At 40.1% G+C, this 15745-nt stretch overlaps 1 protein-coding gene across 3 annotated transcripts in view; it reads right to left on the bottom strand.

The window, feature by feature from the left end:
- The window catches only part of TRAPPC9 (trafficking protein particle complex subunit 9), an 831895-nt gene that overhangs the window by 799092 nt on the left and 17058 nt on the right, over positions 1-15745 (bottom strand). For all 3 annotated transcript variants that reach the window (XM_054018404.1, XM_054018403.1, XM_054018405.1), the window contains exon 3: positions 1903-2048. In XM_054018404.1, the coding sequence (XP_053874379.1) occupies positions 1903-2048 (146 nt within the window). The remainder of the gene's footprint in view (positions 1-1902; positions 2049-15745) is intronic.

Below are 15745 nucleotides of genomic sequence, written 5' to 3'. Positions count from 1 at the left end.
GCCCCCAGGGGGGAGCCCTGGTACAGAAGCCAGCCCCACAGCAGCAGCAGCAAGGAGGACCAGTACTGTCAACCCCACTGCTCAGTGTGTCCAACAGGTTTGGCTCTGCAGCTCCTCCATCACGATGGTGGGACCACGGTAGTGCTGAACTTCAGTGCACAGGAGCAACAATGCAACTCTCTCGATTTTAGCCCCATGGATCTCTCCATCATGATGCTTTCAGCAATCTCTGTCATAAAGGAGGGGCCACACTTGTCTGGGCAGTGGGGCGGCCAGCCCTGCTCCTCCTTGCCACTGTCAATGGTACGCATCACGCGTAACATATGTATGGCTACATATATACCACTGCACCCTTCATGAAAAAAATTTTGTCTGGCTCCTTCCCATGCTAGAACAGAACGTTCTAAGCACCATTGTTCCTTTCTCAAGAGTGGAAGGAAAAAGACAGGAAGTAGAGTGGCTGAAGCTGATAGGTCTTTTGCAAGAAGGGAGCCATGAAGCAAAATAACTCAAAGATGTGTCTGTGGGGGTATGTCTACGCTCAGCTGGAGGTGCAAATTCCAGCTTAAGGATACATACCGCATGCTATCTCCAATCAAGCTAGTGCACTAAAAATAGATTGTAGGTATGGCAGTGTGAGCAGACAGCCACCCCAAGTACATACCTAGCATCTTGGATGGCTACATACTCGAAGTGGCTAGCCACTTTTGCCACTTGCACCATTGCAGCTACACTATTTTTAGCACAACAGCTTGATCAGATCTAGCATGTGTATGTCTCCGTGCACCAGAATTTACACCTCCAGCTCAAAGTGTATACACATCTTAAGAGGAGCAGAAGGAGAAGCAAAGAGCAGAGCAACAAGAGCTGCTAGTGATTTCCCTACATGAATGATGTAAAGGTCTAGAAAGCATGACCTATAAGGGAAGATTGAAAAAAATTGGGTTTGTTTAGTCTGGAGAAGAGAAGACTGAGGGGGTACATGATAAGAGTTTTCAAGTACATAAAAGGTTGTTACAATGAGGTGGAGGGTGAAAAATTGTTCTCGTTAACTTTTGAGGACAGGACAAGAAAGCAATGGGCTTAAATTGCAGCAATGGAGGTTGAGATTGGATATTAGGAAAATCTTCCTAACCATTAGGGTAGTTAAACACTGGAACAAATTGCTCAGGGAGGTTGTGGAATCTCCGTAATTGGAGGTTTTTAAGAACAGGTTAGACAAACATCTGTCAAGAATGGTCTTGTTATTACGTAGTCCTGCCTTGAGAGCAGAGGACTGGGTTAGATGATGGATTGAGGTCCCTACACTACTGTGATTCTATGGAGGAACGAGAAGCAGCAGCTAAGCGTCCAATGACCACTTGTGCACCTAGGAGAAAAGCAACAGCAGCACAAGAAAAAAAGAGGCCTGCAAAGAGATGAAGCCTAGGGGCCAAAACTGTTTTGCATGAGGTGAAAGGAGTGAAGATATGTCAATATAAGTTAAATATATGTGGGTTTGGCAGCCACAGGAGCATACATTTTTTCATCCAATCTTTACTATGCCTCATACAGGTAGCATTTTTCCCCACACCTAAGGACTAAAATCACCTTTTTAAAAACTGCTATTAAATAAGTCATGCATAATGAGTTATGCTACAGAAGCACATATTTTATATTGCAAATATGCTAAATTTTCACTTTCTATAACAAACAGTATTTTCCTTGCATTCTTAGTCACATACTAATTATTTTGGCTTGATTTTCAAGTCACATTTTATTGGATTTTTTTAAGTGTCTTTTTAAGTGCATTTAATTGCTGCCTTTTTATATTGCAGCAGGAAGGCTACAAAAAGCTACCATCATTTGCTTTGTACCAGAATCTTAAATCATTTGTGTTTTATCAGCATCAATTAAGCCTACCTCCAAGCCACAAAAAGTCATTTACAGACCGCAGAAGTTCCACAGCCATATGATAATGTACCAAGGAATCTTGTAACATCCCAGCTTGTAGACACAGATCACCAACATGTTTCCGCATCCGACCTTGACAACGTTTCTTATAATGTCTGAAATATAAAAGAGAGTGTATAGTTACTCCCACAATACCTCCATCCTATGAGCTGAGAAAGCATCGAGTTACGTAAATAGAGAGGGAAGAATAAAAACAAGCATCACTGAGACATTAAACATGGCTGTGACGTTATTGACATGAACTGTGACCATGTAGATCATTGTTGCAACCAACATCCTATAGTTGCACCAAATCTTGTACAAAGGAGGTCAAGTAAGGCGTCTATAGAAAGGTTGTAATTCGCTGTTTTATGCTGTCTGTAAGTCTGTATCATTTTTGTATTTGACATTACGAATATTGGCTATGTACTTGTATCTCAATGTATTTAATTTTAAGTAACCTCAGTGAAGCATTTGGTCAGCTTCTTGAGAAAGGACTATTCTCAGTAAGTGCCCAGTCAAGAAACACTTAACTGACAATGGACTTCGGGAGATGCCAATCCACATCTGAGCTTTCTTGGAATGTGGAAACTAACATGTAAACAATGGCGTCGGCCTGCAAAAAGCTGAATCATTCATGGATATGTGACTTGCCCAGGTGGCTACAAACTCCATCTTGTTGCAGTGACTTTGCACAGAAGAACAAAGGGGTTTCTGCCCATAAGAGAGAGAATATAAAAGGCCCTGGAAGCCTCTCCACTTTGTCTTCAGCTGGCTCAAGAGACGGCCTCTCCACCCCAAAGAGATGCTTGAAAAAAAACTGGGACAAAGGACTATAACTAAGGGGGTGTGAGTGACTGCTGGACCCGCATAAACCACAACGTTAGTCTGAAAAGGATTGGGCCCAGACTAGGAAGGAGTCTAGTCTGTGAAAGAAGCTTATTGGGACATCTTGAGGGTGAGATTTTCCTGTATTCAGTTTATTACTGTATTAGGCTTAGACTTGCGTGTTTTGTTTTATTTTGTTTGGTAACTTTCTTTGTTCTGTCTGTTATTACTTGGAACCACTTATATCCTACTCTTTATACTTAATTAGCAAAAGTGATTTTATTAATTAACCCAGAGTAAGTAATTAATACCTGGGGGAGCAAATAGCTATGCATACCGCTCTATCAGTGTTATAGAGGGTGGATAATTTATGAGTTTACCCTGTAGAAGCTAAATACAGAGTAAAACGGATTTATTTGGAGTTTGGATCCCATTAGGAGCTGGGTCTGGGTGCTAGATACAGGAGCACTTGCTAAGCTGTTTTCAGTTAAGTCTGCAGCTTTGGGGGGCATGGTTCAGATGCTGGGTCTGTGTTGGAGCAGACTGGCGTGTCTGGTTCAAAAAGGCAGGGTTCTGGAGGCCCAAACTGGCAGAGAAAACGGGCTCAGAGGTAGTCTCAGCACATCAGGTGACAAGTGTAGACTTGCAGGCTTGGGCTGGACCCTGTGAAGTGCGAGGTTTCCCAGAACTTGGGCTCCAGCCCAAGCCCGGAAATCTACACTTCAATCAAACACCCTAGAGCCCAAGACCTACAAGCCCAAGTCAGTTGGCATGGGCCAGCCATAGGTGTCTAGTTGCAGTGTAGACATACCCTCAGAGCCCCTCAGCAAATCTCCACACATTCTGTTCTGCCTTCAAGCACACACCTAAGTGTTCTATAGACTGAAAATATTTGCACCACCAGTCATTAAGCTTTTTTTCATTTGAAAGATTGAATAAAACTGTCACTCATCTACATACATTTTGTAAGTACACACAAATCCTATTGCTGTAACATTAGAGATTCTTCTACTAGGAGTATATTATTCAGATACATTTCTCAGGGTTTCTAGTATCTTCTCTCCAAGGTTAAATTTCTCCAAGTTATTTAAGTCTTTCCTCTTCTTCCATGACCATGTCTTACTGAGCAGCAGGGTGGATTTGATTTAGTCAGGAAGACTTGATTTAATCATAGATTTCTACATAAAAGTGCATTCTTTTTGGTTGTTATAATCTTAATACATATTCTTCACAACTCAGAGATAGATGTAGGTTTCATTTTTAGAAGGTACAAACTATACATTTTTAAACAGTGATTTATTTTGAAAACTTTTCAGATTAGTTTTACAGCTATATCAGAAAATGAATTATTGTTTGGTTATTTCATTTACCAAAGGGTAATTGAAGCAGATATTTATGAAGTCCTGAAGAGGTGAACTATCTCCAATTCAACAGGTTAATCATTAATATTTGGAGGATTTTCTTGCATGTTGTATTAGGAGGAGAACATCACCAGAAAGACATTTAAATTGTTTTATTTAACTAAAACAATAACATTATGTATTCTGGATTTTTTTCTTCAACAGCAAACACAATATTTTAACAAAACAAGCATATTAATTTTTGAATGTATTAAACATTCACGTTTTTTAAAATCAGGTTTGTTTTTGTTAAAATTGTTTTTAACTAAAATAGTTAAATGAAATATTTTTAAAAAACAAAAATTAAATCGACTATGTCAGCCAGGTCAACATGAGAAACTTAAAATATTGGCTACTGCAGCTAACTCAGTTGTCTTCACCTTCATTTTCCTGTTTGTTCATAATCTGGAAAAGAAAAACAAGCTTTCCTGCTTTTTCAGGTCCCAAACGATTTCTCAATTTGGAATGAATTAGTCCAAAGGAAGAAAATATTCTTTCTACACCGGCAGAAGACGCTACTGATGTTAGAAGTGAGATTATCTCTTCAACAGTCTCTGAATCCAAGTGCTTAAGTGACTTCCACCAGTTCACCGGTGTGACTTTCTTTAAAACATCATCAGCAAACATATTTCTTGAATGGTTCTTATTCCCAAACTGGGTATCTTACGGCCTGCTGCCATTATAGGTTCTCTCTTCTAGTGAGAGAATGATATGGTAGATTGCAAATCAACAAAGGCTACACTAAGACAGATCTCAAGACTTCTATACTACTCAAACAGTTTCACTTTTGTTTCTACTGTCTGTCCCTCCCTTCTCACATTTATCTCCAGACTTCTTCTCCTTGTCCAGATCTATTCCACCCCCAACAATCTTCTATTCATTGAATGTTTTGAAACTTTGCACTTTTAGAGAGAGGTAAGCGATTAACTCTGTGTACACAAATTTGCAGAGGGACAACAGAGTTGAGGTCTGTTATTTCTCACCTCTATATATTTATTTATTTTAAAACATTTTTGCTGTTAACAAGCATGTTACCTCTGGAGAGACAAATCCACAGTTTGAGAACTGCAAAACTAAGCATCTCTGATGGTATCTTCTAGACTGAGCACTGAGTCCCATTGGGTAGATGGAAAGATTAATTTACATAATCTATACAGAAGCACCTGGAACCCCATAAGATTGGGTCCCTAATCAATGAACTATTGGAACTCCTTTACAAAACTTTTCTTAAACATTACATGAATATATTGTCTCATACTATAGAATTAATAATCCCTATTCCATGATGCAATATCTTTGATCTATAATGTATCTTTAGATAGGGTTTTTCCTCAAAAAGTATTTTATCAACAAAATTTGATTTAAATAAAAAAATTGTTTTTAAATGATTGATTTTTATCTATCCTGCTGAGCAGCTATTTTTGGATGCCTCCTACTTCTCCATTTTCAGTGCCAGCAGAGATTTATTTTACACTTTCTGATCTGTGAACAGCCTTTCTTGAAAACTCATCAGCTGTTCCTGATTCCTTCCATTTTTCAGACCCGTTAATCTTTGTCATATCCTTCATAGTGCTCCAATTTTCTTCCACACTGGTGGATTTAATATATTCTCCCATTCCATATTGCCGCCTCCTCCATTATCTCTCTTAATATGCATACGTTTTCTTAAAATCTAAATCTGTTATTCTTTATTATTTTTAATTCAAGCAGCTTATAACCACTATTCATAGAATCATAGACTTTAAGGTCAGAAGGGACCATTATGATAGTCTAGTCTGACCTCCCGCACAATGTGGGCCACAGAATCTCACCCACCCACTCCTATATCAAACCCCTAACCTATGTCTGAGCTACTGAAGTCCTCAAATCGTGGTTTAAAGACTTCAAGGTGCAGAGAATCCTCCAGCAAATGACCCTTGCTCCACACTGCAGAGGAAGGCGAAAAACCCCAAGGGCCTCTGCCAATCTGCCCTGGAGGAAAATTCCTTCCTGACCCCAAATATGGCAATCAGCTAAACCCTGTGCATGTGGGCAAGACTCACCAGCCAGACACCCAGGATAGAATTCTCTGTAGTAACTCAGATCCCACCCCAACTAACATCCCATCACAGGCCATTGGGCATATTTACCGCTAATAGTCAAAGACCAATTAATTGCCAAAATTAGGCTATCCCATCATATTCTCAGTCCCTTCCTACCAATAAGTAGTAAATCCAGGGTTGCTTATTCTCTAGTTAGATTCACTACTTTCTGGATCACTGAGAGGCAGCACAGATTGGGTACAAAAATGGAACTCCTGAGTAATAATCTCAGATCTGCCACTGATGTGCTGTGAGAACTTGAGCAAGTCACTCAGCCTCTCTGCCTCAGTATCTCCAACTATTAAATACGGATAATACCATTTACCTACCATATAGGCATGTTGAAATGATTAATGTTTATGCAGCACTATGAAATCTTTGATGATCCATATAAATGTTTCCCCAAAACGATCAAACTTGTAGGTCTGGCCTTCTCTTCCCTGAAGACCACTCTTATTTAACAACTAAATGATATAACCATCAACCCCAGGGTCAGTTAATTGAGACTATAAAAATTGATCTCCTTTCAAATAAATAATCCAACCTTACCATCTAAATATTAAATAGGAACAAAAATTGGATTCTGAAATGAAAACTAAGTTAGCTAAGATTTACAGTATATATATATGGACTAACTCTAAAGCAGAGATTCTCAAACTGTGTTCCACGGACTACCAGTGGTCCGTGAGCTCCATTCAGGTCCTCTGTGGATAGTTCCCTCTAAGGCAGTGCTTCTCAAAGTCGGGCCGCCGCTTGTTCAGGGAAAGCCCCTGGAGGTCTGGGCCAGTTTGTTTACCTGCCACGTCCGCAGGTTCAGATGATAGTGGCTCTCACTGGCCGTGGTTCGCCGCTCCAGGCCAATGGGGGCGGTGGAATGGGCGGCCAGCACATCCCTCGGTCCGCACCGCTTCCCGCAGCCCCAATTGGCCTGGAGCGGCGAACCACGGCCAGTGAGAAAATGCACATGTAAGGTGAGGTGATGGCCTTGGGGGGAACAGGGGGTAGGTAGGAGGAGGCAATGGGGTGAGAAGAGGGGTTGCAGGGAATTAGGGGCATGCAGGGCTGTGACGGACAGAGAAAGAGGCAACTTTTCCCAACTCCAGGGCTGCGGCTGCCAGGGAGACTCCCCTCCCACTCCAGCCCCAGTTCAGGGGCTGCCACGACACGGGGGAGGGGACACATCCATCACATTAGAAAGGTAAGACTACTGATATTAAAATATGAGTTGTGTGCTTTTATTTGTAGAAAACGTTTATTTTTTAAAAATTTATATAGCACTTTTATGTAAAGCACTTTGCAATAGTTACCTGACGGTACAAACATTTGGAAAGATCATTAGGTGGTCCACCAAGACCCGCCGGAATTTTCAAGTGGTCCGTGAAAACAAAGTTTGAGAACCACTGCCCTAAAGAATTTGAAAGAGTGCAATAGGGACCTCAGGAAAATTACAGAGCACTTTGTATGAACTGGTACACCTTCTTACGAAAAAATGGGAAAACTCAGAAAAATTGTGTGGAAACGTGAGACTAGCAGAGATTTATGCCTCTAACAGCAGCAATTGCATTTGTTATGACTAAATTCAATTCATGATAACGTTTTAAAAAACGGAACTTAACATCTAAACCCATACACTGACCTATTTTTTTATTAAAGTAAAATGTATTTACATTACATTTTTCTAATGCTGACCCTTTCTGTAGATAGAGGTCTCAAACCTTGTAACAGTAGTTGGGTGCAGCAGCTGAAACACTGAACACATTGAAATGTAGTTATTTTTTCTAGTGCAGTAGCGCCCAGAAACCCCTAATCAGGTACAGGGGGCCACTTCCCTAGGCACTATACAAACAGTCTTTTTGCCCCAATGAGCATGCAATCTAAAGTGACAAGTGACAAATGGGAAGGAGGAGTAGGACAAACTACCCAAGCTAAGTGGTTAGGGCAATGATAAACAAGTGGAACTAACATTTTTTTCTTCTTTTTTGCCCTAAGGAAAACATGAGTGTTGGGAGAGAGGGGATCAAAATATGTACATTGATATACTTTTTTAAAAATATACATTGCACATAAAGGACAGCCCCTTAACCTAACCATCAGAATTTTGCCATTTTTAGTAGGTATCTTAGAAGGGTAATATGGAAGAAAGTGGCAGAGATGTCTATGGGAGAACCAGACAGGTAACCAACCAAAACTAATATCACTGTTGCAGCAGCAGCAGCAGAGGCCATTACACAGTGAGACAAGAAAATATGCCTTCTGTTGCTACTGCCCATCCAAAAATACTGGACATGACCTCTCCAATCAATCAATCATCTGAAATGCCCCTCATATACAATCACATCGGATCCATGATTGGGGTGATGAGAGGGACAAGTAGCGGGTCTGAATCCAAGGACTTTTCTCACTTTGTCCCACAGCTGTCAAGGAAACCGCAGCACTTGCATTACCCTTTTTAGATTTCCATTAAAGTTATACTTTATAAAGATGGCTGAAACAAAAGGAAACAGCAAGAAAATTCTGAGTGAAAGCTAAGGCTGCATCTCACTATGAGGTGCAAGACTATGTCAAGTTTTAACCAGATTTCAGCACAGGTTCCAAATTTTTTGGATTCTGTGGAAATATGTCTCATTCTAATATTTAGTATTGTCTGCTGTGATATAAACAAATTATAATCGGGATTGAGAACAGAGCAGAGGAGAGATTAGAAGAATTTTGCTAGTACCCATATTTTTGGACTAAAAATGTAAGATTATCTAATCATTGCTATTTTAGATTTGTTTGTAATATCTATATAAATTGAACAGTGAAATGGGAAACTATCATGCCTTTCTACAAAAGCTATATTTCTATTAGAGGAAATAACACTCCAACCTATTTCTACCTCAATAACACAGTCCTTAGAATTAAGGACACTTGGCATTACTTTTTCTTTCAAATTATGATCTGTAGTTTCTCTTAATTAGAAAGTTTACTTTTTAATTCATTTTCATCCTAGTACTTCTCTCCCATATTAACCAATATATCAAGTTGTCATGACCAATAATATGACAATAGTTTCTTTTCAAATGTTGGTGTTACAGCCAAGAATCCAAGCTTTTGGTGAATTTGAAGAATAGACAAAATATCTTTTAACCGAGAATTATATTAAAGCTACATTTCACAAAAGATGCAAATTCTTAATTTAAAGCAAAATGCTAGCAATCAATGCTTTAGCAGGAATGGTTTAAAAATAAAGGTGTGAATTTAAAAAGACACCAAGTAGAAATCAAAAACGCAGTTAATTGCAATAGATAGTTGCATTATAGTATAGTTCCATAGACTTATACGTTTTTATGAAAAACGGAAAAGCAAAGTAAGTCGATTCTGGTTACTGCTGTCTGGACTACTTTAACCAGACTCATTTTCACTTGTTTTATAAGTCTGATGCAAAAAATAATAAAATTTAGCTTCACTGGATATTACTATTTGTTTGCTCATTTGTTTCTTTGCTTTCAAAGATTATACATGAAATTAAATAAAGAGCAAGTGATTCACTCAGTGCATAGCAATATTAGTTCTGCCTTTAAAATAACAAATGCTGCCCAAAAACCATGAAAAAGTATTTTAAATAAATGTACTATAACCCTATCAGAAAGATCAGAAGATGGTCACAATAACTAATATTTTCCAGCTTGATATTTAGCTCTTAAAATCACTTTTCATGAATATATCTTGAAGTTCTTTACAAAAGAGGCAAGTATCACTACCCCCAATTTACAGACTGAGAAACTGAAGCAGAGAGGTGAAATTAGTTGCCCAAAGTCACCCAGCCAGTCATTGGCAGCAGCAGGAGTAGTACCAGGTCTGCAGAGTCCCAGTCTAGTGCCCTATCAACTGGTTCACACTCCCTCCCCAAGATATACTCAGCTGCGTTAGGAAATTATTTACATTGCGGACATTTGGTTTTATATATTCAACATGTAAATATATCAATTTCCTACAGCAAAGCCTAGGTATCAATAAATTGCTGTTCATATATAGTAACAGACATCCCCAATAAAAACACCTATTTTAAAATAACTATCTGTAATTCATTGTTGTTTATGAAGAACTAAGTTATTCAAGTGAACAATTTTTATCGTGGTTACAATAATGTGCAGTTTTTCCAACTTGTGCTTTAATATTATACAAATGTCTCTGCCAAGTCAAACATTCATGTAAACAAGATCCACCCTCAACACACAGATGATAAAACTTAATTCACCAGATGTTTGGGGGTTTGGTCTGGATTTATTTTTTAAAGTCACCCGGCTACAAAAAGGGTCAATAAAAACATTAATTCAGAACTAGACTGAAAAAATGCTGGTCTAATCAAATGCATAATACTATATTTATTGCAAAAAAATTAAAAATCACTTTTTTGGTGATTTTCTCCAATGTACAGTCATTAAATAAATTATTTGTCCCAGCTACTGATGCTATGAGGTCCAAGATGAAGAAATTGGTGCAAAATTTTACAATATAATAAGGAGGTTATACTTTTTGGGGCGGGGGGGATGCATTGGTTGGTTGATCATGAGTCACCAGGGTTCTGGTTCCCTGTCGTCTAAGCCAATTCCCACACAGTGACAGGGGTTAGAAGTCATTTTCTACACTCTCAGAGGGAGTGGCATGAGCAGAGAGCCATTGTACTTGCTCTTCCTTTTCCCCATAAGGCAATCCAAGATTTTTGATGGACAGTGACTGCTGAAGACACCAGATGAAAAAGCACCCCATCCCCCAAAAATACTGGCAAGTGGTAGCAGTCCACTAATCCTATCCCAAACCATAAAGGGTGTTGTCACTTACAAGACCACATGGTCTTATGGGATACCCCATAGCTTCACATAACCATTCAAAACCTGAATCTTTGAAGGTTCCCCACTCACTAGAGTTACATGTGGTTGACTACTGTGAGGCTGGCTTACAATGTGCTTTCAAATATAGTTCCATCTTTATGCAGTAGCTCCTATGTTTTTAAGGAACAAAATCCTCTTAAGTAAGAATCAGTATTGTTTTGGGAGCACTGTGGAGTGCTGGTGGAAATCAGACTGCTTGTCTGCTACCACACTAAAACAATTACCACTAACAGCCACCATAATGCCTTCATCAAACTTGCTTACCTTGTTCTGGGTGTCCACATTTCTGGTTTAACATCAAGCACCTCATCAGCTGGCATGCGCAGGACACAATACATACCTGTGTACCACTTCTGGGAATAGAAGCAGAAGGCAGAGTCCTGGCCACTTCCATCCTCACCTGATCTCATGTACATATGGTACATATATATTGCAGCCATGCATTTGACTTTATATGCATTGCACTGTTCCTTCTGTATTTTACTGTCTCCAGCTAAAATTGCCCAAGGTGACTGCCATAATTATAGAGTTACCATACGTCCAGTTCTTCCCGGACATGTCCGGCTTTTTGGTAATCGAACCCCCGTCTGGGGGGAATTGCCAAAAAGCCGAACATGTCTGGGAAAAATACCGCCGGCCGGGCACTTCCCCTCCCACGGCTGCTGTGCTCCTCCCCTGACTCTTCGGCTCTAAGAGCCGAGCTGCCCGAGCACTACCGGCTTTGGGCAGCCCCCATGCCTCCGGACCCTGAGCCGCCGGCCGGGCACTTCCCCTCCCGGGCTCCGGGGTCTCAGGGTCTGGAGGCATGGGGGCTGCCCAAAGCCGGTAGCGGTCAGGCAGCTCGGCTCTTAAACAGAGCCGAAGAGTCAGGGGAGGAGCACAGCAGCCGGAGCCCGGGAGGGGAAGTGCCCAGCCGGGGGCGCAGGGTCCGGAGGCATGGGGGCTGCCCGAAGCCCGAGCGCTACCGGCTTCACGGTTTGCTGGGCAGCCTCCAGACCCTGCGCCCCCGGCTTGGTGCTTCCCCTCCCAGGCTCCAGCTGTGCTGGGCAAGTGCCGGCCGGGGGCGCAGGGTCTGGTGGCTGCCCGGCAAACCATGAAGACCGTAGTGCTCAGACAGCCCTTTTCGCGTGGCTGGGAGGGAGGAGAGGGAATGCAGGGCGCTCAGGGGAGGAGGCGGAGTTAGGGCGGGGACTTTGGGGAAGAGGCGGGGCCAGTGCCCCATGGAGTGTCCTCTTTTTTTATTTTTTAAATATGGTAACCCTAATAATTATGTGCAAAATTCAGAATGGTCAAGTGTTAAATCATTAAATTTCAAACTAGAAGTAAATTTCATCACAAACCATTTAGCAAAAAGTTTGGAGAAGTTTCGGATTCTTCAAAGTGTCAGAAAACAAAACTGACGGTTCAAAAACCATGCAAAATGAATTGGCAAAGTTTTCATGCAAAATGCTGCAAAAAAAATCCCACCAAATTCAATCAATTCCCAATTCTGGTTAGCATGCATAACAACAAATATCACTGTTCATAACATTATTGAGCCTTTAAAAATCCAGCTACAGCATTTAATTTCCATCACTGACAAAACATTTGAATTTTGAAAACAAACACAGGCAGTAGCTTCATGGCTTTGAGTTTACAAAATAAAGCAGCTTCCAGAGGTCAGCAGCCATCTCAGCAAATTGTTTGTGTTCTCCAAAAAAAATTCCAGCATTGCCACCAAATAGAATTGCCATATGCTAAAAGAAGTGAACCCATGATAATAACGGTCCAGCGGTAATTCTTAGTTGTACGGGAAAACAAACATATACAAGCAACACTCAACTATGTAATGAGGACAGAATGGAAAGGCAGCACATGAAAACTAACTCATTTTAAATATAATCTATCACAGCCTACCTTTTCAGACCCAACAACAAACTCACAGGGCAGTATGAGAGGGAAAAAAAAGAAAAAGAAAGGAACAAAACAAAAATTAGAAATATACAAGAACAGAAAAAAATTAAATAGCCACATATACGCGTACTCAGATTTCACACAGTTTGACAAAGAGCAATGAACAAATCCCACCTACTAGATGTTAACATTAGAAAAGCAATACATCTATATAGGATCTTGCTCTCTCATTACCCAAGAACAATGTTAAGTAGATGTCTTATCAGTTCCAAATCAACAATGTAATTGTGCCCATACTAACATCTGAGTTGATGTGAATAACTTAAGCATTAAAATAATCTGGGCCCAACAGACTAGAAATACTAGCTATTCTTTTTTTAAAAACAGGGAAAACCTAGAAAAAGTTATCAAATAGCGCTGTCTGAAATGGTCAAGGAGGGAGTGACTTCAACAGAAATGGTCTCATATGAAAACTTGAAAACAGTCAGAGTACTGCACACAATCAGTAACACACCAGATAGAGAACATGAAACTTGTCTATAACGTAGCATGCTGAGGCACCACCATAGTAGCTCTGAGTATGCACCTTCCCTGATATCCTAAGGTTGAAAAGCCTTTTGTTTCTTCATAAGGATTCACAATCCCACCTGCTTTGTCCAGTGGGAATTTCTGGCTAGTCAACAGGTGGTTCTATCATAAATGCATCAGATCCCAGAAGTTTTTAACAACTGACTCTTTCCTGTTCAGAGTAACTACATCTTTTGCCACTACCAGATTCTTGGACCCTGAAGTCCAGGCATTTTGGAGATATGGTTTCAGGCCTAAAACCATAGGGAATGCTATTTCCTGTCTACATCTTAACCGTCTGACGAAGTGGGTATTCACCCACGAAAGCTTATGTTCCCCCATACATCTGTTAGTCTATAAAGGTGCCACAGGACTCTGTTGATCTTAACCTTAGGCTCCATCCCTGCTGAGTCCTACACGTGCTTATCTTTATGCATTGTGAGTAGTCCCCACTCATGTCAAGTCTTGACAGGACCAATGCCTTAATGCTCCTACTCATCCCCTCCTCTTGGCTATTCCAGTCCACTTTAAGATCATGTACCTGCTTTGATTTCTGCTTCTCTTCATTGACCAGTCAGGAACATAATACATAAAATACATTGTTTCTATAGTGCTTTTCATATGAAAACTTTAAAGTACCTTACAAACATTAATGAATTAAGCCTCAACAGCCCTATGACCTAAGGAAATATTATGCCCATTCTACAGATGAGGAAACTGAAGTACAGTGGGATTAACTGATTTGCTCAGGATCACATGCTGGCAGGCTGTGCCAGGAACTGAACCAAGGTCTGATTCCCAGTCCTACGCCTTGTAATCAACAAGATAGTCTTTCTTTCCACCGCTTCCTACTTCTCATTTAAGCTAATTCTCCAACACAAATACTGTAATTAGACTTAGAAGGATTAGATTTTAATCAGTAAATGTCACTAAACATTGATTTTACCATACACACAAACCGATGAAAAAAATATTTCCATCGATCATCTAACTTTATAAATAGGAAAACTAAGAAAAAGACTGCTTGAGAAATATCAGAGTATAACTTAAGGATATTTACTTTGTATATTTTGACATGATGTTAACAATCTGTGTTTTAACAGCTATAAAGCTAATTTTTTGAATCTCAATGTCTGTCAAATAATTTGACTCCCCCACAACTTCCCAACTATGAAAATTTTAAATTGATAATTTTTAGTCTTATTTTTATCAAATTTTATCCATTGAAATTATTTAAAAAAAATCAAATTCTGCCAAGCCTATTTGTAATGTTCCCTTGATATCACCACTCTCAGTATAGAACCTGGGAAACAGTATCATCTACCAGGTACACAAGTAAGCTGCCAGAAGAGACAGATCTCAACTCCACCTTCCTCTCAACAGCATCTAGTGTGTCTGGACTACAAAGCATGAAAATGACTCATACCCTAGTTTAGAAGCACTGCATTTAGGCAGCCAGTTTGGTTACAATCATCCACCTCAAAAGCAAATATTACTTCTTGATAATAATGTGACCCTTATTAGCTGGGTGAAACATGACTGCACTGATCCTAGCCATCTAATCCTAGTCACCAGGTTAGTGTGGTCCAAGCTCAATGCACAGTGTTTGTCGGGAAGTACACTAGCCTGAAAGGATATTAATTGAATTGAGAGGTTTAAAATGTTTTCAGTTGAACGTACTTAGGCATTATGGTATGACCAAAAATTACCCTGGCATGTTTCATCCTGGTGACGTGTACCTCACTAATTTCAGTTGAGATATTTTCTATGTTGACATACTTACCCGGCTCATTTGGTATGGGGTATATCTCTAGCCTTCAGATGAGTTGGCCTCTGTAATGGATTATCAACTGTAATTGCAAGTTTAAGAGTTGCAGGGAAAAGATATACTTCCCACAGATTAAACAACAATCTGTGACCAAATGATCAGAGGTGCACTGAGATCAAATCCCTCTGTGCAATATTTGGTGGTATTCTAATGCAGTTATTTGCCAAAAAGGCAGGGCAATATTCAAGCTTTAGCAGCAGCTATAAACTATATGAAGCAAGAATGCCTCATTGTCTCCATAAAAAGAGATGAGAGTGGAGAAAAGGAGTTCTAACTTGGGGGAAGAAAAACCCCAACCACTGTAAAGGGGCCATCTTTGCCTCCCACATCAGTTTGTAGCAG

The sequence above is a fragment of the Malaclemys terrapin genome, chromosome 2, assembly GCF_027887155.1.
Source record: "Malaclemys terrapin pileata isolate rMalTer1 chromosome 2, rMalTer1.hap1, whole genome shotgun sequence".
NCBI classification, from domain to species: domain Eukaryota; kingdom Metazoa; phylum Chordata; order Testudines; family Emydidae; genus Malaclemys; species Malaclemys terrapin.
This window is presented reverse-complemented; position numbering and strand designations above follow the sequence as displayed.